The 24,665-nt window shown below is 45.5% G+C and overlaps 1 protein-coding gene across 13 annotated transcripts in view; it reads left to right on the top strand.

Annotated features, from left to right (window-relative positions):
* Window positions 1–1,575: 1,575 nt before the first annotated feature.
* FNBP1 (formin binding protein 1) overlaps window positions 1,576–24,665 on the top strand; it is a 135,159-nt gene continuing 112,069 nt past the window's right edge. For all 13 annotated transcript variants that reach the window (XM_080819819.1, XM_080819818.1, XM_080819817.1 and 10 more), the window contains exon 1: window positions 1,576–1,852. In XM_080819819.1, coding sequence (XP_080675945.1) covers window positions 1,829–1,852 — 24 coding nt within the window. In that variant the 5' untranslated portion in view covers window positions 1,576–1,828. The remainder of the gene's footprint in view (window positions 1,853–24,665) is intronic.

Below are 24,665 nucleotides of genomic sequence, written 5' to 3'. Positions count from 1 at the left end.
AAGCCCTCCAACTCACTCTGGCTATTAAATCGGCCTTGGGTGTAAGTGGGGGGCCATCCTGATTGTTATAGTCTAGCAGGGTCCGGAGTAAAGAATTCTCAGCTGGTTAACAGTGAGAGCAAAATATTTAAACACACACACTAAAAACAAATGAGTAGGGGGCGCTTGTAACTCAAAGAAGACCAAAACAGTTTTGACAGTTTAAATTTATTGTTAACTGTGTCCAACAAAGGAAGTAGACTTGTAGGTTTATCTGCAAGGGTTTTCAGCTCCACCCTTTCATGGAGGAGAATGTAAACTTGTTGAGGCTGGTGGTTGGGGGGTGGGTGGGTATTGGAAAGATATATCATTGTGCAATATTTCTCAAGTGGGGCCCATTTTAGTTCAGAGTTACTCAGAAAAGCCTGTAGTATTAAATAAGAGAGAAAAGTGCAGGAGAAAGGACCCAATGATTCAGAAGAAAGTTGGAACTCCAAAAATTCAACATAGCTTCTTGGGAATATTTGTGTAGACCTTTGGAACACAGAGAAAGAAAAGGGGAGTATCTACCTTAAAATCAAGTCAGGAGGAGCTTGGCTGGCTCAGTTGTGGGAGCTTGCAACTTTTGATCTCGGCTGTAAGTCCGGGCCCCACTATAGGTGTGGAGATTACTTAAAAATAAAATCTTGAAAAAAAACAAGTCTGCTGTTTCCCAACCATGTTCTGGGTAACAGGTGTTCATCCCCTGATCCTCACCAGCACAGGGTAAGATGGACAGTTATCACCTCCATGTGGCAGGCGGGGGGCTCTGAGCTTCTAGAGAGAGGTGGGGTCATTGTCTGAGGCCACCCAGCTAGTACATGCGGGAGGCTGGATTGGAACCCAACGCGTTAACGGTGAACCCAGCGTTTTTCCCACTAAGCGGCAACGTGATTTCAGGTCTGAGCGTTTCTTGGCTGAACAAGTTGGGAACCACTGGTTTCAGAGATTGAAAATCACTGCTTGTAAGTCCTGCATTCCTTCCCCAGCCACTCAGAGCTGCTTGGTCGCTCTTGGCCTCGACGTCCCTCCGTATCTGTATCCTCCACGGCATCACCAAACCAGGCCCCACTCCCAAAGTGCAAGTCTGCAGGTCACCTCGGGCCTCCGCGGCTGCTAGGCGGTGGGGAAAGAGCATCCCGAGCGAACTCTGATCGGCTCGAATGGGTGCCAAGGAAAAGTATTGTCCTTAAGTCCAAATTGGTGCTTGGCGCAGGGGAGCAAACTCAGGCCTCCGTAGAGCAGCGGTAATAACAGGGGCCGGCTTCGTTCAAAGGCGAGGGGTTGTTCTAAGAGCAGAGAGTGTGGTCGCTAATGATAAAGTCGGCGGGGGCAATTCTCCCGGTTCCCGGTCCCGCACGCCCTCCCGCCTCCCTCTCTGCGTCCTTCTGGACCCCCGGGCGGTGCGGGCAGGCAGGAGGGCGCCCAGGAGGAGGGTGGGCCGGGGGAGGGGGCGGGGCGCGCGCGTGCGCGAGCTGTCAGGTCGGCCCCGCCCCCAGCGCGGCCCCGCCCCCTCCCGCCGCCCCTCCCTCGCTTCCCCCTCCCCTCGCTCTCCGGGTGTGGGGCGGGCTGGCGGGCGCTGCGGCGGCCGCGGCGGCAGCTTCCTCGGGCCATTTTGCCGAGCAGCGACGGGGAGGAGGAGCCGCTGAGGAGACCCAAGGCGAGGAGCGGCGAGCCAGAGGAGGCAGCGGCCGCGCGCGTGCCGGGCTTTCCTCGATCGCGGGGATCTCAAGGGGCGAGGGGACCGCCGGGGAGGGGGACCGGAGAGCCGCGCCTGCCGCGCGGCGCGCCCCTTCCCGCCCCCTGCACCATGAGCTGGGGCACCGAGCTCTGGGTAAGTGAGGGGCCGGGCCCGCCGGGCTGGGGGGAAGGTGCTTGGCGCGCCTGGGCAGGGGGCGCGCGGGCCGGGCTGCCTCGGGGGAGGCGATGGCGCGCTGGTCGGGGTCCCCGCGGCCTGCGGAGGAGACGGGGGGGCTGGGTGCCCCTCGTCGGCCTCGGCCCAAGTAGGAGGTGCAAGCCAGATTCGCCCTTCCGAGGCGAGGGGAGCTGGTGTGAGTACTTGGCCGCCGGAGGAGGGGGCACGGATCCGGGTCCTCCCGGCGGCCGGAGGAGGGGGCGCCGATCTGGGGCTCCTCGGCGGCCTGAGCTGGGGGCGCGGATCTGAGTCCCCGGCGGCCCGGGCAAGGGGGCACGGACCTGTGTCCCCCCCAACCGCGGTGCTTGGGTAGGCGTCCGGGTCCCCCCCACTCCGGCGGGCTCGGCAGGAGGTGCGGATCTGAGTCCCCCCGCGCCGGAGGAGGGGGCGCGGATCTGGGTCCCCCGGGCGGCCGGGGCAGAGGGCGCGGGCCGGCCTCCCTCTCCCCGGCGCCCCGAGGCCAGTGTGGTGTGTGGAAAGAGCAACCTTAATCCCTCGGGGCGAGTAACCGTCGCGCGGCTGACCAGCTCCGAGGGGGGCGTGGAGGCCCTCGGATTTTCCCCGCTGCGTTATTTGTTCGGGCGCCCCAGCCGCGAGTGCCTAGGACTGTTCCCCTGGCGGAGGTGCTCCTCTCGGGGGCGGGGCGTCCTCGGCCCGGCCGGGTCTCAGGTCTTGGGTTTTGGGGTGCAGGGGCGAGAAGTGGTGTCTTCCCTCTAGAAGCGAGGACTTTTGACCTGTGGCGGCGCGGGGCGCACTTGTAGTTCTAGACAAGCAGCTCAGATCCTGGATTTGCGGCGGGGACTGCGGCGTTTGGCCTGGAGGGGAGAGTAATCCGAGTTAGGGGGAGAGCTTGTGTGACCATGTTCAGGGGGAGGCATTCGCGGGAGAAATCATTCTTTAACTGCGCAGAGGAAACAGTTTGAAATGGGGAAGGTTGGCGGCGAGGGGAGCCCTCTGAGATCCTTAACCGGGGACTGCGGATGGGTAAACAAGGCGCGCCGTGTCTGGAACCTCTTGCTGGAAGCTCTCTCCCCGGAGCCGAGCCGGGCGACCAGGGGATGCCGAGGCAGTGCACAGGCCTCCCCGGGGAGGGGAGGCTGTGGCTGGTGGCATGGAGCTTGTTTCTCTGCCTTTCCCTGGATTCCCGAGGAAATCACTGGGCAAGGGATGGGCAGTGCGGTGTCCGGGGGTGGGGGGGGGGGGGAGGAGTGGATGAAATCTCTCAATCATTGCTCTGAAATGTTCTCAAGATGAGCCATTTCCCATGATGAACTCGGAAAGTGCCTCCTTTCGGAATTCCATTTGTAAAGGGTGTGGAGGAGAAAGTGTGGGGTGGTGGTTGCTGTCTGAGCTGAGGCCAAGAAATCTCACGTCAAAATAAAACAAGGTTAGAGCAGCTATAGAAACAGAGCGCATCCTCTCTTATTTATTTATTTATTTTTTTGGCTTTAATTGTTTTTACATAACCGTTTCTTAGGCTCAGAAACAGCTACTGTCATTGACACCAAAATCCTTAAGGCAAAAGCTCTCTTAAATTAGTGATTTATTCTATAAACATCTTCTTGTCTAAAAGGACTCAAGATTTCAGCTGATGTTTACAAATACTCATTTTTTTTTTAAAAAGAAGATTTTTTTTTGAAGATTTTATTTATTTCTTTGACAGAGACAGATCAGAAGTAGGCAGAAAGGAAGGCAGAGAGAGGAGGACGCAGGCTCCCTGCTGAGCAGAGAGCCCAATGTGGGACTCTATCCCAGGACCCTGAGATCATGACCTGAGCTGAAGGCAGAGGCTTTAACCCACTGAGCCACCCAGGCGCCCCACAAATACTCATTTTTAAAATAAAATAACTGATGGTTTTAAATATTTGTACATCTTAGGCAAACTCTATCATTTAAGTGCAGTGTTTCTTTCCTCTTCCATTCCTTCTCCACTCCCTTTGGCTCTTTTAAGCTTATCTGGGGTGGGGGAACAAATCAGAAGTAAATTTTATCAAGATAAGAGAAATCCTGGCACGCTCTTTTTCGCTTGTTCAAACAAGAGAAAGGATCGTGGAGGAAAAAAATACAGTATTTTTTAAGTGCAATAGGCAGGGTTAAAGGGGCTGAATACAGTGTGGACATCCCAGGGATGTTAGTGAGTGGCATAAAAGGTGATGGTGGAAAGAGAAGGTAGCTGTGGGAAGAAAACAGTAGAGCAGCTCTAATCACCTGCATTGTTCTGTATACTTCTTTTAGGCGGCCGCAGGGGTGCAAGGGAAAGCAAGGACAATGTTGTTGAAAATAAATAGGAACTGAAATATCTATGATATATGATATGAAGTCTTGATTTGGTTCAAAATAAATTGGGGTAGGGATGTTGGCAAAACAGGAGTGGTCAGGAGTTGGTGATTGTTGCAGCTGGGTGATGGGCATAGAAGGGCTCATGAGGCTCTTCTTTCTACTGTGTATGCCTGGAATGTTCTACAATAAAAGTGAGTGGAAAAGATTTCTAAGGAGGGGGTGTGTGAAAAAGCATTTCACTAGAGTATGAGCTTTTGGGCTTGAGTGGTTTATAGTTGAATAAGGGGAAAGGAATAAACACATTATTTGCACTAGTAAAAGAAGTGCAATATTCGAGTTATAGGGTAAAATGCTAAGAGGTTTAACGGCAACAAAATGTCTCTTTTCTGCTGCTTTATTTTATTAGTATTTGAGATTTTTTAAAAAATTGGCATAATGAAGGATTCTGAAAAAGAAGCTTCCAGTCCTTCAGTGGTGAGAGACTGGGTGAAGTGTCATGATGGGCAGCGCCAGACGGCCCAGTGGAGAGCAGTCATTGAGGGTTTTCCCTGAATGGTGGCTTGGACTCATGCACGTGGGTAATGAGATAACGATAGGGTGCAAAGCCTAAGTTGGTAGAATTATGTTTCTAGCTGGGGGGAGGCAGTGCTATGGTTTGGATGGGCATAAGTTATTTGTAACAGGTGGCTGCATAGACCTTCACAGGTACCACCAGGTTTTACACATTTTTTTAGGGCTTTAGTCAAGATCAGCACAGGCTTTTAAGACCCACGGGTTTCTAATAGGCACTTTACACTTGCGAGGCCTGCTTTCAATGCACGTCCTCCTTTAGGTGAAGTAAAACCTTTCTTTCTGGGGCGCCTGGGTGGCCCAGTTGTTGGGTATCTGCCTTAGGCTCGGGTCATGATCCTGGCATCCTGGGATCGAACTCCATGTCGGGCTCCCCAGTCGTAGGGGAGCTTGCTTCTCCCTCTCCAGCTCTCCCATACTTGTGTTCCTTCTCTCATCTCTCTGTAATAAATAAAAGAAATCTTTAAAACAAACAAACAAAAAAACCCTGTCTCTCTCTCTCTCTCTCTCTCTCTTTTTTTAAACACCTCTGTAGGGTTACACTTTCATATTCCAGGAAACTTTGAGAAATCATGAAATGTCAGGAAGTTATCGTACCACAATAAAAATGAACTCAAACCCGTAATTTATAATAACTTTATTGGATTAGCTTGTCTTTAAATGGAGGCTTTCTATTTTTGTATCAGAAGTTCATAACAAATTATAAATGGCTGTTTTAAAGTGATTAGGATATAATTAAGTAGTTTCTGTACAACTCTTAAATTTTTATTTTTTGTGGTTTTTTATTTTTTATTTTTTTTTTTTTTAATTTTTAAGTTAACTCCACATCACACATGGGGCTCAAATTCACAACCCGAGATTAAGTTGCATGTTCTACTGGCTGAGCCACCCAGGGTCCCCCACCCCACTGCATATTATTCCCTTTTAATCAGTTCTTAATTTTTTAATTGAACAATTACTGTATGCAAGATACTTATCAGCTCATGTTATATACACTGAAGGATATCTACTTATTTTGGTGGAAGAATATAAAGTAGGTTTTAACTCTAGTCTGCAAAATGAGAGTCAGGAGAGAGATTTATGTTTCTGAGATTAACCAAACTGCATTTACTCAAGCCTTTGTTACAAAAGGTAATGTTAGGGACACCTGGTGGCTCAGTTGGTTAAGCATCTGCCTTCGGCCCAGGTCCTGGTCTCAGGGTCCTGGGATCGAGTATCAATCACATCGGGCTCCTTGTTCAACGAGGGGTTTGCTTCTCCCTCTGCCTGCTCTGCCTGCCGTTCCCCCTTCTTGTGCTCTTTCTGACAAATAAATAAGTAAAATCTTTTTTAAAAAAAAGTAATGTTAATAGTGTAAATTGATTGCGCTGGCTTGTTGAAGTTGTGACTGATCGTTGGAGAAATGGCCAAGCAAAAATTTCTCACATTTGAATGTTTTTTGTTACTTACTTACTTAGTAGAGGGAAGTGACAAGTTACTGAAGTATCACTTCAGCTTTTTATTCACTTGCTCATTAATGCAAAGTATAAATAAACCCACTGGAAATTTTAGCTTTCCTCATAATTATTCTAATCTTTGCTGCTAACAAATGACTAAATGACAGAACCCGGTTTTGTGGTCTCCCAGTGTGCTCTCTGCTATCTTCATTGCTTTACTTTGGTGCTAATAAGAAACGGAGTCACCCAAAATATCAAAAGCAAGAAAACAAGCAGAGAGATTTTTTAACCTGAGTTTCAAAGGCAATGCCAGGCATGCAATGTACATTTCATGATATGTTGAATATGGTGATACTGATGGTGGTGTGCACTTTGTAGAGGCAGCCGTGAAAGAGTTATCTACCAACTGTACTGAGAACAATGCCTGACTCATAGTGGGAATTCAGTAAATATTTATTGAATAAATGAATGGATCTTTTTTCCCCTTTTAATGTTTGCTTTTTTTAAAGTAATGGGAGGGTAATTTTAACACCTTTCTGCCCTTTGGCAGTTGTAAACATTTTTGATAACTTTAGGCACCTTTTTTTTTTTAATAGACTATTTTTTAGAGCCATTTTAGTTTCACAGCAAAATTGCGTGGAAGGTACAGAGATTTCCCCTATACCCCCTGCCCACAAATATGCACAGTCTGGGTAACTTTTTCACTTTTGTTTTTATTTATTTATTTTTATTTTTATTTTTTTAAAGATTTTATTTATTTATTTGACAGACAAATCACAAATAGGCAGAGAGCCAGGCAGAGAGAGGAGGAAGCAGGCTCCCTGCTGAGCAGAGAGCCTGATGCGGGGCTGGATGCAGGGCTCGATGCGGGGCTCGATGAGGGGCTCGATGTGGGGCTTGATGCCAGGACCCTGGGATCATGACCTGAGCCGAAGGCAGAGTCTTAACCCACTGAGCTACCCAGGCACCCCCCTTTTTCACTTTTAAAGTAAGGCTTGAAGACTTATCTCCTCTGGGGTTCACGGTGCTGATGCCGGCTGTGTATGAGTGTGTTTGATAGAAGAACACTTTACACTGAGTTAAAATTGTAAACCAGGCATTACTGATTCTTTCTTAATCTTGGAGTAATTGACTTAATAGTTCCCAGTTTAGGAGAACGAGTACCTCTTCTTAATGCAGGATGCGAAATGTAGGGCAGAATTCACAACGACTCCTAGCTCTTCGCCTCTTTGTTCTTAAGCATTCAGAGATTTCCACTTGGGATAAAACATAGCCAGACCAACAGGGGAGAGAGAGAGAGAGATGTTCATAACTGCCAGATCTGTGGTGAGTGGAGCAGAACGGCCTTAGAAGACAGACTAAATGGAGTTTAATTCTGTCATCCTTGCCTTCTCATTACATGGGCTTTGCACCACCTTTTCTGGTTAGTAGATAGAAAGCAAAAATGGGAGCTCTGGCAGTCTTGGTTCCCTCATCAGCTTGTTGACTTCACTTTATCGAGACATAAACTTGAAAATTTGTGTAAATAGCATTTTTGGTCAGTGACACTGTAGTTCAGGCACTCTGATGGAGTTTTGTACATGTCTGTGCTTACCTTATAATATAACTTGTGCTTTACATCTGTGCAACACGGAAAATGCTCTCCGGAGGACTATTCAAGGATCACCCACTTCCTAGCTAAAGCTAATATTGTGTTTCCTGCAAGTATTACTCATACTTGTTTCATCAACACCGCCCACATTGAAAAACAAGGCTTTATTTTGACACTTAAAAATTGCAAGCTACCAAGAATACATGAATGCCCTGGGAAATTAATCTAATTAGATTTTAGAATGTGGGTGTGAAATCTTCTAGAATTAGTGTTTATAATGAAATATTTGTTTCCTTTTTTAGTAACGTATACTCATACTAGTTTCAGGCTACTAATGTGTCTCGCTAAAATCTGGGGGTATCTAGCTGGCCCAGTCAGTAGAGCGTGTGACTCTTGATCTCGGGGTCATGAGTTTGAGTCCCACATTGGGTGTAGAGATTACTTAAGAATAAAATCTTTTAAAAGAATGTTAAAATCACAAAAGGCCAAATTATGTATGTTATATTATAGAATTTTGAGAGTATAAAAGTTCGTGGGTTTTTTTGGAGAGTATACAAGGTTTTTTTCATTTTTGTTTTTCAAATTTATTTATTTGACAGAGAGAGTGATCACAAGTAGGCAGAGAGGTAGGCCGAGAAGCAGGCTCCCCGCCGAGCAGAGAGCCCAATGCGGGACTCCATCCGAGGACCCTGAGATCATGACCCACTTTAACCCACTGAGCCACCCAGGCGCCCCAAGTATACAAGTTTTTAATATTGATTAATCATGGTCCTCCAATTGGACCAACTTTTAACTCATAAATCTCATCCCATTTGTAAATTCTGTATTAAATACATGGAAAGTTTAAACAACTTCAGTTTAAATAGATTCAAACCACCACCCACCCCCAACAACAAAAAGATGAAACTTCCAATTTCATATTGTAAGAGTTATAATACCTGCTCACATTTAAGCTATAATATCACAATAGCTGTGTTGTGCATTTTTTGACATTTAGAACATGCCATTCTAGTAAATAGAATGAAGGTTTTACGAAGAATTAGCTCTTAGACTAACGTCTGTCACTTAGTGTATAAAGTTCAGCAGGTACAGCCTCCCTTTGTACTTCTCTACCCTCTTTATGGATTAGGAAAGTAGAAATAGCTCATACATTGAATAACTCTATAGTTCTTGTAATCTTTTCGCATGCACTGTGCCCTATCGCCTTACACACTGTTGAAAAGTTGTTATCCCGTCGCTGATGACTGAGAGCTTATCAAGTCCCATGCGCCATACAAAGTGTTTTCCATCCATCACCTCATTTATTCTTTCCAAGAAGCCAGTGAGCCAAGCCCCATTCATCTCAGCATCTGGGAAGAAGATGCTGGGAAGGGTTAGGTGTGCAGGGTTTTAATGGGAAGTAACATACACTGGTAAAGAGAAGAGGGAGGAAGTGTGATTGGGAGAGGGAGCCCTGGGACCAGGACGCAGCCTGACAAAGTCTCTGCCAGCTCCAGGCAAAGATTACCCATTCAAGGAATCTCACATTTTACAGAAATGGCCAGGCTGTTGTAGTCCCTCGCATGTTCATTGGCCAAGGGCTGAGCCAAGAGCAGTGTGACCTTGGCTGCCATCTTGCTCAGTCTTTGATTGGTTGTTGCCACAAGAAGACCATGACCTTGGCTCCCAAGATAAGGCCGACCCTATAGTCTGCTAACTATACTCCTTGCAGTCGGGCTGCGAATTCTTTCTGGAAGGGAGAACTTTCTAGAAGTGGGACATCTCTGGACTGGCCACAGCCACCCCATGAATGTCCCCTTTATAAGAGAGGTAGTTGAAGCTCAGAAGGGCAAAGTAACTTGCCCAAGTTCACAGAGGAGGAAATAGAGAGTCAATTGCACATCTCTGGGCTCTAAGAGCCCTCTTCCTCGGCCTTTAAAACTTGTTGAAGTTCAGGGGCCCCTGGCTGGCGGGGTTGGTAGAGCGTGTGACTCTTGATCTCAGGGTTGTGAGTCGAGCCCCACGTTGGCCATAGAGATTACTTAATAAAACAAACATTTAAATAAGTAAAAAAATAAAAACTTCTAAGTTAATGCCTTCAAAAAGATTGTTGTTGTTTGAACTTTTTATTATGGACATTTTCTTTTCTTTTTTAAAGATTTTATTTATTTATTTGACAGACAGAGATCACAAGTAGGCAGAGAGGCAGGCAGAGGGGGTGGGGAAGCAGGCTCCCCGCTGAGCAGAGAGCCCGATGTGGGACTCAATCCCAGGAACCCGGGACCACGACCCGAGCCAAAGGCAGAGGCTTTAACCCACTGAGCCACCCAGGCGCCCTGTTATGGACATTTTCAAACGTACTTACACTGAGTAATATCATGAGCCTGACGGCCTTACCATCCAGCTTGAAAGTCATCAGCGTGTTGCTGTTCTTTTCTCATCTTTTCGGCCCCACCGGGTTTATTTAGAGCCCCTGGTTTTCTCCACCACGTCTTGTAATGCTTGCCTGCTGCCTCCCTTTTCTAACGTATCTTTTACTATTTATTAGTTTATTTTTAGAGAAAGAGAGGATGATGGGGGAGGAGCAGAGGGAGAGGGAGAGAAGGAACCTTAAGCAGGCTAAATGCCCGGTGTGGAGCCGACCCTGAGATCATGCATGATCCGGAGCCAAGATGAAGACTCTGATATGCTCAACTGAGCAAGCCACCCAGGGCTAACTCACTTTTCTGAAGAATCAGGCAGAGAACCAAAATTCTTCTGCCCATCTCTTAAAATGTGAAGACAGGAGAGAACCCCGTTGTTAAGTGCCCAGTGCACCTTGATTAGAGGACTTAAGTGTATCTTTTTATAAGCTAACAAGGACTGTGTGAGCTTAATAGTTTTCTCCATTTATTTATTTATTTGTTTATTTATTTATTAAAGATCTTATTTATTTATTAGACAGAGATCACAAGTAGGCAGAGAGGCAGGCAGAGAGAGAGAGGAGGAAGCAGGCTCCCTGCTGAGCAGAGAGCCTGACGTGGGGCTCGATCCCAGGATCCTGAGATCATGACCTGAGCCGAAGGCAGAGGCTTAACCCACTGAGGCACCCAGGCGCCCCTAGTTTTCTCCATTTAATAAAGGAGTCTCAGAGCGGTGAAGCTACTGACCAGACTCCATCAAACCGCGAATGCTCGCACTCGTGCTACAGGTTTACGTTGGTTGTATTTTTGTTTTATTTTTCTGTTTTTTGTTTGTTTGTTTTTTCCTAATACCAGACAAGCATAGTTGGGATACTGTATCTTCTGTATTCATAGCTTGCAAGCCCATTTTACCGTTGCTCACTCATACTTCTCCATTAGTGCTACCGGTTTGACTCTCTACACCCTTGGCTGTTACTCATATCGAGAAGCATTGAGAACCAGTGACTCCCTGGGCTGAGCACGGCAGCCCCAGCGGAAACTGTTACGAATGAAGCATATATTCCAGCAGGTGTCTCGTGTGTGTCTAGTGGTTCCTTCATTTTTTCAAATCCAAAGTTGATTTTTTTCTTCCTTTCTAGTTTAAAGAAATTAACTTGTTAAAGTATTAAGAGTCAGGTCAGGTTTCTGTTTCATTGTGTCCCAGAAGTATGTCTTGCTGTAAAGTATTTTTGTTGTTGTTGAAAAAAGCATTTCTTTTTTATTAAATTGGGAAAGAATGAAGAGGTTCTAGAAATTGACCATTTGGGGGTGCTCTGGCAGTCCCATGCAGGACCTTCAAAGTTTTGGTTCTTGGGGACTAAGAAAACAAAAACATCTCCCCTGCTACCTACAGCAAAAGAAAACAAGGCACCTTTAAAGGGATCTATTCTGGGGCGCCTGGGTGGCTCAGTGGGTTAAGCCTCTGCCTTCAGCTCAGGTCGTGATCTCGGGGTCCTGGGATCGAGCCCCGCGTCGGGCTCTCTGCTCGGCGGGGAGCCTGCTTCCCTTCCTCTCTCTCTCTGCCTGCCTCTCTGCCTACTTGTGATCTCTGTCAAATAAATAAAATCTTTAAAAAAAAAAAATAAAGGGATCTATTCCCTTTATATTTTGTTTGCACAACCAAAACTGAGAGTGGGTTCCTGAAATGCATTAAAATACCCAACAGGTTCTTGGGAGAAATGGTGTGGGTGTTGCCAGGTGAGAGAGAAAGCACAGCAGGGCCCAGCTAGGGCTGTGCTCCTTGCCTAACCTAACACTTATTAGCATTAGCGTTGGGCAAGCCCTCACATTTCTGTTCCTTGGTTTCCCCACCCATAAAGTGGTATGATGATGTTTGCTTCCTCTTCACGAGAAATCAGAAAGGTGAGTGCTTGTTTGTGAAGTGCTTTGAGATGGTTCAATGAAAGGTGATGGGTGAATCTGAATTAATGTAATAATGGGGAGGGAAAAAGTCCTGTTCCTTGGAAACCAATTGCAGAATTCTGCTGCAGTCAGGACTCGTGAAAAATGAGCAATTCACTGTCCTAGCCTTCTGGTTTTCACAGTAAAGTCTTTATCCTTCGATTTAAAATTCTTTTTACATGTTAACAATAAAATAATAGTAGGAAAATGCCTGGAAATCGTTGCTTTGGAAAGGAAGTCTGGATTTTAGGAGACCATGAATGTTTATCTCTTTTCTTTAAAAAAATGTTTTAATATAAAATGCACTCCAGGGGGACGTGGGTGACTCAGTCTCTTAAGCGTCTCCCTTCAGCTCAGGTCATGATCCTGAGGTCCTGGAATCCAGCCCTGCGTCAGGCTCCCTGCTCGGTGGGGAGTCTGCTTCTCCCTCTCCTCTCCCTCTGCTCCTTCTCCCACTTGCGCTCTCCCTCTCTCTCTCAGATAAATAAATAAAATATTTTTTTTAAATAAATGCATTCCAGGGGCTCCTGGGTGGCTCAGTGGGTTAAAGCCTCTGCCTTCGGCTCAGGTCATGATCCCAGGGTCCTGGGATCGAGCCCCACATCGGGCTCTCTGCTCAGCAGGGAGCCTGCTTCCTCCTCTGTCTCTGCCTGCCTCTCTGCCTACTTGTGATCTCTGTCCAATAAATAAATAAAATCTTTTAAAAAAAAATAAAATAAATGCATTCCAAAACACTGACCATACCGATATTTAGCAATATACTTGGGTCTACTAAGATATAATTTTAATGTTACCTCTCCAGGGGAAGTAGCTTTGTTTGGCTATTATTACCACATTTAAAAAAAGTTATTCTGTGATTGGGACCCTTGGGTGGCACAGTCTTTTGGGCATCTGACTCTTGGTTTTGGCTCTAGTTGTGATCTGTGGGTGGTGGGATCCAGCCCACATCTCTTTGTCTTTCTTCTCCCTCTGCCCCTCCCACTCATGCTCTTTTTCTCTCAAATAAATAAATAAATCTTCAAAAAAATTTTAAAAAGTAAAAATATCCTGTCAGATCACAAGAAAAAAATTGTAACTGTGTATGTTAACTAGACTGTGGTGATCATTTCACAATACTTACATAGAATCATTATGTTGTACATCTGAAACTAATAATGCTATATGTCAGTTCTATCTCAATTTCTAAAAAAAGTTATACTGAAGTCACATTATGTTCCCCCCCAAAAGCTGGATGTTTGCTGCTTGAGACCACAATCTGATGAATTATTCTACATATCGGCTTAGTTTGAGATTGACTTCTACTTAGCAAAGAAAACTAAGAAGCTTAAAAGTATCTGCCCTGGGATGGATATGTATGGAAATGCCTGGCAATGTTTGGGCAAAGAAATTTGGATTTTATGAGTGTGTGTGTGTACATATAAATTTAGTTTTTCACTGTGACTTTAAATTTTTAGATTTAAATTTACTTAGCCTTAAAAGTAGGTTTTCTAGTATTATTTGTTCTAGTTCTGTGAAAAGTGTTGGTATTTTGATAGGGATCGCATTAAATCTGTAGATTGCTTTGGGTAGTACGGGCATGTAAACAATAGGTGTCTCTACCAAAATAAAAAGCGTTTGTATGGTGAGGGAAACCATCAACAAAACAGAAAGATGACCTACTGAATGAGAGAAGATATTTGCAAATGATATATGTGATAAGGGATTAATATCCAAAATATATAAAGAACTTGTATAACCCAGCACCAGAAAAACCCCCACAAATAATCCAATTAAAAATGGGCAGAGACGTGAACATTTTTCCAGAGAAGACATCCAGATGGCCCACAGACACATGAAAAGATGCTCAGCGTCACTCATTATCAGAGAAATGCAAATCAAAACCACACAGAGCTATTACCTTACACCTGTCAGAATGGCTAAAACCAAAAAGGCAAGAACATATGTTGTGAGGATGTAGAGAGAAAGGAGCCCTTGTGCCCTGTTGATGGGAATGAAAATTGGTGCAGCCACCATGGAAAACCATATGGAGGCTTTTCAGAAAACTAGAAATTGAATTACCGTATGATTCAGTAATTCCACTAGTGGGTATTTACCCAAAGAAAACAAAAACTCTAAGTAAGTTCCACACCCAGCGTAGGGCTTGAACTCATGACCCTGAGATGGAGTTACCTGCTCAACTGACTGAGCCAGCGAGCTTCACCGAAGACAAAAAAGATACATGATTTGCAATAGCCTAGTTATGGAAGCAGCCCAAGCATCTACCCACAGATGAATGGATAAAGAAGAGGTGATGGCATATGACTTAGCCATAAAAAAGATCTTGCCATTGTAAGAACATGGATGGACCTCCTAGAGCGTAAAATGCTAAGTGAAATAAGTCAGAGGAAGAGACACCATTTGGTTTCATTCATATGTGGAGCTTAAGAAAGAAAACAAACAAAGAAAAAAAAAGAGGCAATAAAACAGAATCTTAAATACAGAACACACTGATGGTTGCCAGAGGGGAGGGAGTGGAGAGATGGGTGAAACAGATAAAGGGAATTAAGAGTACACTTATCCTGATGAGCACTGAGTAATGCATACCGATTATTGAATCATTATAATATATACCTGAAACTAATACAATGCTATATGTTAATTATACTTAAAAAAAGATTTCTCATTTGTACAATGAGGATTTAATCATTAAATAATGTTCCGTTAAAAAAAAAAAAGGTTGTCTACTTGCGTTGTTCAATTTTCAAAAGATACTAAGTTGTACATGGAGAGTTTCATCCTAGGATAGATTTAATTCTTTTTTTTTTAAAGATTTTATTTCTTTATTAGAGAGCGAGCACGAGCAGGGGGAGGGGCAGAGGAAGAGGGAGAAGCAGGCTCCTCACCGAGCCGGGAGCCGGACTCTGGGCTCTAGCCCAGGACCCTGAGACCATGACCTGAGCTGAAAGGAGACGCTTAACCAGCTGAGCCACCCAGGTGCTGCGGACAGATTTAATTCTAGATTCCTGTGATTGTTTTTGGTAAGAGAATTGGTGATGTTGGTGGCAAATAATTACAACTTTGGTATGTAAAAGAAGAAACGAAACAAAATTATAAAAATTAGATCAGACAGATGATACAGATGTGATGTGTATGATTGAGACGTCCGTATTTTGTCCATACAGTACCTATTTTTTTGAGAACCTACTAGGTACCAGGACATGGTTCTCGTCCTCAAGCTTCTTATAATCCAGTAGGGATGCAGAAATACAGACAAATCACAGTACAGTGTGACAAGGACCAAGGTGGGGTCACTCCATGGCAATATGTTCGCAGGAATATAACTCAGCTGAGAAGTGGCATCTGGGTGGCATCCCATAGGCTGAGCTAATTACACAGGCGAAGCTGTATGGGTGGGTAGGGGGAGGCGGGAGGGGTCAGGTTGGGAAGGCGATCCAAAGCCTTGCAGGAACCTGGAGTAAATGGTATGTCCAAAAGGTCCATACCTATAAGAGTACATGGGACTGGGGAGTGAGCAGAGCACATCAAGAGGAGCCTAAAAAGGTAACTGAGGTTGACAACTATGTGGCTTGGCCTTGAGGGCACACAGCTGGCCTTGAAGGGAGGAAAGCAAGTAGCCACGTGGTCTCCTTCCTGCAGGGTGGGGGTTGGACAGAAGCTAATTGCTGGAGGCCCTGCTAGGTTTGTAGCCTGATTGGGTTCATTGCATGGGTTGGAGTACAGAGTAGCCCCTAGTACTATTTTTATATGGGTGGAATTAGGGTAGAATGAATTGCTAGGGGGCCTTGGATGCTTCTAGCAGGGTGCGTCTGGGGTGGCGAGCCCGGGGATTGGGAGGGTGAGGCCAATTCACCGCTTTGGCTTGTGGGTTAAATAGTATGTCAGCCTCAGGTCTGTTCGTCCCTCAGCTGGGCACAAAACCAAAGCCTACGGTCACTTCTTTCTGGTCCTCTCTCTAATCCTGCTCCAACGGCACTACCGTGGCTGGGTTTGGCCAGGGGTCTCTACTTCCACTTTATTAAGCTAACGGATTTGGGGATTTTCAATATGCCTGGAGGTGACTCCCGCTCACCAAATTCCCAAGACTGACGGATAAGCTGAAATGCACATTTTAAATATTTCTTTCTTTCTTTCTTTCTTTTTTTTTTAGACAGACAGAGATCACAAGTAGGCAGAGAGGCAGGCAGAGAGAGAGGAAGGGAAGCAGGCTCCCCGCCGAGCAGAGAGCCCGATGTGGGGCTTGATCCCAGGACCCTTGGGATCATGACCTGAGCTGAAGGCAGAGGCTTAACCCTCTGAGCCACGCAGGCGCCCCTGCACATTTTAAATGTATAATGAGAAGTGTATCCGTAAAGGGACGAGGTGTTCGTATTTGCCAATCTGCACGTTTTCTCCCTGTAGGCTACTCTATGTGGAAAGCTAAATTCTATACCAAGTTTCCTGGAGAGCATCAAAGCAAAATAGATTTGGATGAATTTCATGTCTCATAACACCAAGTTATAGAAACCTGAGGCCTCTGTCTCTTCTAGAGGGATAGATTTTTTTTTTTTTAAGATTTTATTTATTTATTTGACAGACAGAGATCACAAGTAGGCAGAGAGGCAGGTAAAGAGAGAGAAGGAAGCAGGCTCCCCGTGGAGCAGAGAGCCCGATGTGGGTCTCGATCCCAGGACCCTGGGACCATGACCCGAGCCGAAGGCAGAGGCTTTAAACCACTGAGCCACCCAGGCGCCCCTGGAGGGATAGATTTGCATTAAGAATCGAGTAGTCTGTTTCACACATGCTGTATAAATGACTCCTTTTTCTTTATTCTTTCTTTAGACAGTCTGCAGGGTATTTAATTATGTTTAGACCTTTTTAATTTAAATCTCTGTTCAGTCTTGTATCCCTGAGATTACATTCAAGGACCCAGATTTGATACTGGGTGTTCATCAGTTTCTCACTTTATAGCATTTCCCAAACTGGCAAGTCTGAGCATCTGTCATTTGAAGGCAGAGGCTCAACCCTCTGAGCCACGCAGGTGCCTGAGCATCTATCATTTGAAAAGCTCTCCTAGGTCATTCTGATGTGGCTCAGCGAGCGCTGTCTCACACTTTGATTCCTTCTCGTGCATTCTCGGTTTCTGCTCATTTTAATTCTTTATAAGAAATGTAAAATGTAGCCACATTTTGGAGCTCCTTATCCCTCCAGCCACTGACCAACATAACCATTCTAAGATTCTCTTTGTTTTCTGTGGTTCTCCGGTTGTGATTTACTCCGGTGCTGCTAAGTCATCACGAATTCATTCAACAAATAGTATTGACCACTAACCAGAGGCCAGACATTATTCTCGGCAAAGGGAAAATGGCAGTGAACCAAAACGTAAAAAATATTGCCCCTTCTATGTGATCTTTCTATATGTATCTCTATTTTTTCAAGATTTTATTTTTAAGTAATCTCTACACCCGATGTGAGGCTTGAACTCAAAACCCAAGATCAAGAGTCTTCATGCTCGGGGCACCTGGGTGGCTCAGTGGGCTAAAGCCTCTGCCTTTGGCTCAGGTCATGATCCCAGGGTCCTGGAATCAAGCCCCGCATCGAGCTCTCTGCTCAGCAGGGAGCCTGCTTCCTCCTCTCTCTCTGCCTCTCTCTGCCTACTTGTGATCTCTCTGTCAAATAAAAAAAAAAAAAAAAAAAAAAGAGCCTCGTGCTCTGCCAACTGAGCCAGGGCGGTACCCCTCTGTATAATGTGTGTGATCTTGATAAATGCTATGGAGAAAAATGAGGGTGTAAGATACTGGGAACTGAAGGGTTAGGGTTGGTGAGGAGGATAACAAGAGCATCGTGCTGGACGTCTTTGCAAGTTGCCTGTTAGCTACTGAAGTATATTTAATGCCAAGTCGGTAGTTAAATGCATGCATTTGGAGCTCCGGGAACAGGTCCAGGCTATTTGGGTCTTTTGGGGTCAGATTGCCCAATTAGATGTTTAGGTGATCAGAAAAACTAGAATTAAAATGGTAAAATTCTGAGCTCTTGTTACAGTGATATTCCTCCAAGCACTAAGTTTATTATTACTGTTTTTTTAGTAATCTCTAGGCCAAATGTGGGGCTTGAACTCACGACCGGAGATCCAGAGTCACGTGCTCCTCTGACTGAGCCAGAAAGGTGCTTCCCTCCACGCACTTTTTTTTTTTTTTTTTTTTTTTTTTCCCCTCCACGCACTTTTATTTAACTTCAGGACTCTGTCCCGTAGCGAAACTGTCATGATAGGCTGCCCTTTTGGATAGTGGCTGTTCTGTTTGCTGAGCTATTTACCTTCCTGAGAATCATTATGTGGGACTTGTTTTATAGAGGGAGGAGTACAGGCAATTAAGAGTTGATTGGTTTTGTAAATTCTTAGAAGAGCACCATAAACAGATCTTGAAGCTTTGATGTGCTTAGAAGTAAAACTAATGCACCATTGCAAAAATGAGCAAAATAAAAACAAATGGCCAGTGCTGGGCATTCTGTTTTTGGTAATGATCAGAGACGTGAATGTCCCACACGCATCATTTTTTTTTTTAAGATTTTATTTATTTATTTGACAGACAGAGATCACAAGTAGGCAGAGAGGCAGGAAGAGAGAGAGGGAGGAGGAAGCAGGCTCCCCGCTGAGCAGAGAGCCCGATGCGGGGCTCGATCCCAGACCCTGGGATCATGACCTGAGCCGAAGGCAGAGGCTTTAACCCACTGAGCCACCCAGGCGCCCCCACACGCATCATTTTAATAGGGTTTTGGAGACGGTCTACTAGGGTAGATTCTACCCCTCTGCGGGTTGCCTGCGCACTTGTTCTGACATTGGGCGACGAGTAGGGAATGTTCAGGATTATTCTATTCATACCTTGTTGACGGAGATCTCTGTTGTACCTGATCCTGTTTCATTTTCCTTTCTGTTTCTCAGAGATGATTTAAAATGGGTAATACTGAATCATCAAATAAATCAGCTTTGGGGGAGATCTACTTTGAATGGTGTCAGAGTCTGCTTTGCAAAGATTGCCACTCCAATATCTCCCATTCCACACGTTCTTAAAAAAAAAAGATTTTATGTATTCATTTGAGAGAGAGCATGAGTGAGGGGGAGGGGCAGAGGGAGAGGGAGAAGCAGACTTCCCACTGAGCAGGGAGCCCGACATGGGGCTCCATCCCGGGACCCCAGGAGCATGACCTGAGCCGAAGGCAGACGCTTAACCGAATGAGCCACCCAGGCGCCCCTCTCATTCCACATGTTCTTAGAATGTGACTGCTTCTGTTCAGAGGAAAGAGAGAGCTTGCGTCCCCTCCTCTTGAACCTCGGCAGGTCTTTGGACTGCCCTGACCAACAGGGTATGGCGAAAGGGACGCTCTGTGATTCCCATGGCAGGATCACAAATATGGTGTCCACGTTCACCTTGTTTCTTTCGGGATGTTACACATAGAACCCAGGACCGCCTTGTTAGGAAACCCAGACAATCCACATTGTATGAAGAAGACAACTGTAGAGGTTCCTGCTGACAGCCCAATTGAGGTTTCAGCCAACAGTGAGAATCAGCTGCCGGCCATATGAGTGAAAGGCTTCCAGATGATTCTAACCCTCCGCCATCGAGTCCCTACAGCCTTTCAAGCTTTTTCACTTGGAGCCCCAGCCATGGAGGACAGAGATACGTTGTCCCTGTCAAATTGCTGACCCATAATAAAATGGTTGTTTTCCACTAGATTTCAGGGGTGATTTATTTGACAATAATAACTAGAACAATATCCTTGGATGTCATCGTAGATAATAATAGCAGTAGATGTCATCGTAGATGATAGTGACACTGCCCCTCTCTATTTATTCAACAGCAGAACTACCATGTACCCTCTTATTCTACCCTAAAGAGAAAAATAAGATCACTTTCTTTTTGAAGAAATCCCTCAGAATATGAAGTTGAAAAGTGGAGGAACATTATAAAAAACATTAAAGATAAGTTTTTATACATATTTTCTCTGAAGGCGATGGAATGGGAAACTGAGAAGCTCTGACATGAAGACGACCTACGGGGAAAAAGAGACTCCTTCAGTAGTTTGTTCCAAGGTTCTTGTCACTACATTGTACACTTTGATGCAATGATTCTGTGTCATTCTTTTTTTTTTTTTAAGATTTTTACTTATTTATTTGACAGACAGAGATCACAAGTAGGCACGGAGGCAGGCAGAGAGAGAGAGGGGGAAGCAGGCTCCCCGCTGAGCAGGGAGCCGGACGCTCTCTGAGCCACCCATGTGCCCCCTGTGTCATTCTTGATAAAAATCACATTTTGTACCTTGTGGTCAAAGCCATCCACCTGCAGAAGAGGACGCTTCATTGTGATTCCCTTTTGTGAGAAATCATTTTGCCAGGGCGCTTGAGTGGCTCAGCGGGTTAAAGCCTCTGCCTTCAGCTCGGGTCATGATCTCAGGGTCCTGGGATCGAGCCCCGCATTGGGCTCTCTGCTCAGCAGGGAGCCTGCTTCCCTTCCTCTCTCTGCCTGCCTCTCTGCCTACTTGTGATCTCTGTCTCTGTCAAATAAATAAATAAGATCTTTAAAAAAAAAAAAATCATTTTGCCAGTTTTTCCTCCTCCAAATCCATCCCCTCTTTGAGATGGAAGCCAGGCTGATCCACTTCAGAAGTGTCGTTTGAGGAATATCCAATAAAATGCGAATTTTTCCATGTTCTGGAGGCAGTGAATCTGCCAGGCAGACTAAAGCGAAACATACGGATCTGTCTGTGCTACTCATTCACTCTGCGTCTTCACTCTCTGAGTGAGCAACTTGGGCTAGATAGTCTCTAACAGGTGCTTATTTAAAAATCGCTCTATTTTATTTTCACGAGACTTCTACGACTCAGTCAGTGTGCCCTGTTGTTCGAGAGTTCTGGTCTGGAGCCAGACTGCTTGGTCCGTGGCCTGATCCTAACTAGCTGAGTAATTCTGGGCCTGTCATCTGACCTCAGTTTCTTCATCTGTAAAATGGGGATAATCGTAGCGCCTGCTTTCTAAGTTCAGTGAGGATGTCGAGTGAGCTAATGAATAGTTTTGAGCAGTAAATGTCTGACACAATATGTTGTATGAGCATTGGCTGTCGTTAGTCACCTTTATGTGCTGCTGGTCCTGATGATACTTCATTCATGTCTTGAATCTCACGTCCAGAAGAAACCGAAGGGCCATTTCCTTATTAGGGGTGTAGAGGTGATCCATGAATTGGGTATAAACTAGACTGTGCGACCTCGAGTCCATTCAACTCAAGTGTTGTAAGGTAACCTGAGTTCTAGGACCCACTGATGCTGAGAAAGTTGTCCGAGGAGTGAGTCCTAATGCGTCGTAAGCCGGGAATGCATCCATGTCAATTACGGTAGAGTAGCTACCTCCAAGGCTAGAAGCTCTATTGGGAGATTTTATGTATAGTTCCCACACTGTAGCTCAAAGAAATGCTAATAATGTTAATAGGAGGTTTGTAAAAGGTTCCACAATTCCAAAAGTGACACATAAATAGAATCATCGGACGCATTCCTTGAGTTGTCAGGCACTCTATGTGGATTGAGTGTCTTGGGTGTGACACCGTAGGCAAAAATATCAGGGACTGTTTTTGCTCAACAAGAGCTGTTTTGGCCGAGAAACCCGGATGGTTTGGTTGTATGATTTATTTGTCACTTTGGTAGATCAGCAAATAAGGGAGGTAAATAACGCCGTTCCAGAAAGACTTTTTTCTGTAGTCAGATGCTTCGTTTCTCGATAAAAATATTCAACAAGCTAATGGAGAAGAACGCCGGCTGATGGCTTCTTTCTTCTCCGCTTTCTGGATTTCTTTGGCTGTGAAGCCCCAGTAATTGTCTGAGTCAGAGGAGACGAAAGCTCTCACGAGGAGTTGGAAGCAGTTGGCTGAGATAGAACATGTTTCCGCTGAACTCCAAGCAGATCTAGAGTTTACCTTTCATTATTTGAAAAAGATTGAAACCTCGAATAAAGCCGGTTGCAGAAATGTCAGTTGTGTTCAGTCAGGTATCACCAATATGTGGGGAATCTGTAAAAAGATCTGTTTGTTTCAAAACGGATGGTGTTTGCTTGAGGGGCAGACCCCGCCCAGATCACATGGCTGGAGTGTGCGGGCGGACTGTTCAATGATTGCCAAGGTAGGCCACGCTGAAGATGACACTTGTCTTGGTTTCTCAGTGTGGCAGAGACGAGGGTCACTCAAAGGGACAATGAAGGATACAGTCATATTCTCTATTTACTTGGTAGTCTTTGAACTGTGGGCCAGTCCTTAGGGATCAGGCAACCTCATGGGGAGTGAAGATAAAGAAAGCAAAAGAGACAAGACAGAGCCTAGGGGGAATGTAGGATTTGCTAATGTGGATGAAAGGCTGAGTTCAGGGAAATTGGGTAAAATGCTAAATGCCCAGAATTTTAAAAAAAAAAAAAAAAAGACCCATCCTTTGGATACTGTAGGCAGCTCCAAGGGTGCTGTGGGGAGAACACTTAGGAACCTGGATTGCCTAATACGGTTGGAGTGAGTGAGACTCAGACCTGAGTGCAGACCTAACAAGGCCCGAACGCTCCAGAGTTACAGCTAAATTTAGACAAGCCCAGCATACTGTCTCTTCCAGCGGGTCATGGTTTCTCATCCTTCAAGCAAGACAGCCTGCCTGAGCCTCAGCTCCTACTTCTTTGTCCTAGCCCGCCCCCCGGGGAAAGAGCCTGTCCCAGGTAGCTCCCTGGCCCTTCCACTCCTCCGCTAGCCCTACTTGCAGACAGTTTCGTTTCAATAACATCCTTTATGTAGTTACACACGGAAATGAATGCTGACCGTTCAGCATGCTGGAAGTCTCTGTCAAAAATACAAAATTGGGAAAAAGTGGTGACCTCGAAAGCATGACATATTTCTTGATTCTTTGTGTATTTTTGAATGAGCAGCTGTGCTCGTACATATGTCCCCCAGTGACCCCTGCCCTTCCCTGGACGCAGCCAAGGTTACTAGTTTCTTGTGAACTCTTCCAGGGAGCTGTCACGTGTTTGTGAATAAAAGCCCCCCTCTTTACCATTCACACCTTTGGTCCCTTCCTTTGGGTCACTTGCACTATCTTGGGGTTCTCTTTTCCTTTAGCTGCCTCCTCCTTCTTGATGTAACTGTTAATCTTTATTATTATTATTATTTTTTTTCTTTTTAAGAAAGCCCTAGACCCAAAATGGGGTTTGAACTCATGATCCCGAGGTCAGGCGTCACATGTTATACTGACTGAGCCAGCCCGTATCAGCTGGCTCTGAGCCTAACCCAAAAGTATCAATTCTTCTTTTTGTTTTAAATCTCTCTCTCTCTCTCTTTTAAAAAAAGATGTATTTATTTATTTGCGAGAGAGAGAGAGAGAGAAAGCATGTGCACGGCAGGTGGGGGGCAGGGAAGCAGGGCAGGAGGGAGAGAGAATCCTCAAGCAGATGCTGTGCTGAGCAGGGAGCCTGATGCAGGACTCGATCCCGGGATCCCGAGACCGTGACCCAGCCGAGACCAAGAGTTGGCTGCCCAACCAACTGAGTCACCCAGGTGCCCCAAAAGTATAATGGATATACTAAAACTTACTATGGTCATTTAGATTGTTTCCAGCGTATTTCCTTATTAAAAATAGTACGGGTTAGGGGCGCCTGGGCGGCTCAGTTGGTTAAGCGTCTGACTTAGGCTCATGACTCAGCTCATGATCTCAGGGTCCTGGGGTCGAGGCTACGTGGGACTCCCTGCTCTGTTGGAAGTCTGCTTCTCTCCATCTCCCTCTGCCCCTCCTCCGTTTGTACTCACTCTCTCAAGTAAATAAACAAAGTCTTTCTAAAAAAAATAGCACAGATTAATACTCTCATGTGTTGTTTTTGCCTGTGTGTTTGGAGGATGGACACCAGGAACGTGGATGCGCCAAACCACCCTCCACAGAGGCCTGAAACAGCCTGGGCTCTCTCTGGCAGATGTTAGAGTCCCGTGGTCCTCCATCCCCCTGGACAGTGTGTGGCCAACCATTTGGCTAATCCGTGGCTAAAAATGTGATGTTTAGATGTGGTTTTAATTTTCCTGCATCTTTTCAAAGTTTAAGAACCATCTTCTTTTCTGTCAACTCTTCTAGTCCTCTATTCAACTTTCCATTTAGGTGGTGACGAGCAGGATGCAAATGTGGTTTAACAAGTGAGCCCACGGCTATGAGGCTAACGCAGAATGACCTCATCTTAGGTACCCAGAAAAGAGAGGCTAGATTAAATCTAATCTCCAGAACAAGCATACTTAGACAAGAGCTTCTCTCTCTCTCTCTCTCTCTCAAGTTTATTTATTTATTATTTATTTAAGTTATCTCTATACCCAATGTAGTGTGTAAACTTATAACCCCAAGATCAAGAGTTGCACTCTCCCCCGACTGAGCCAACCAGGCGCCCCAAGAGCTTGTCTCTTCCTTTTTTAGAAAAGATTTTACTTATTTGCTTGACAAAGACATATCGAGAGAGGGAACACAAGCAAGCGAAGTGGGAGAGGGAGAAGCAGGCTTCCCATCCGGCG

Source organism: Martes martes (assembly GCF_963455335.1).
Source record: "Martes martes genome assembly, chromosome: 12".
Classification (NCBI taxonomy): Eukaryota; Metazoa; Chordata; class Mammalia; order Carnivora; family Mustelidae; genus Martes; species Martes martes.
This window is presented reverse-complemented; position numbering and strand designations above follow the sequence as displayed.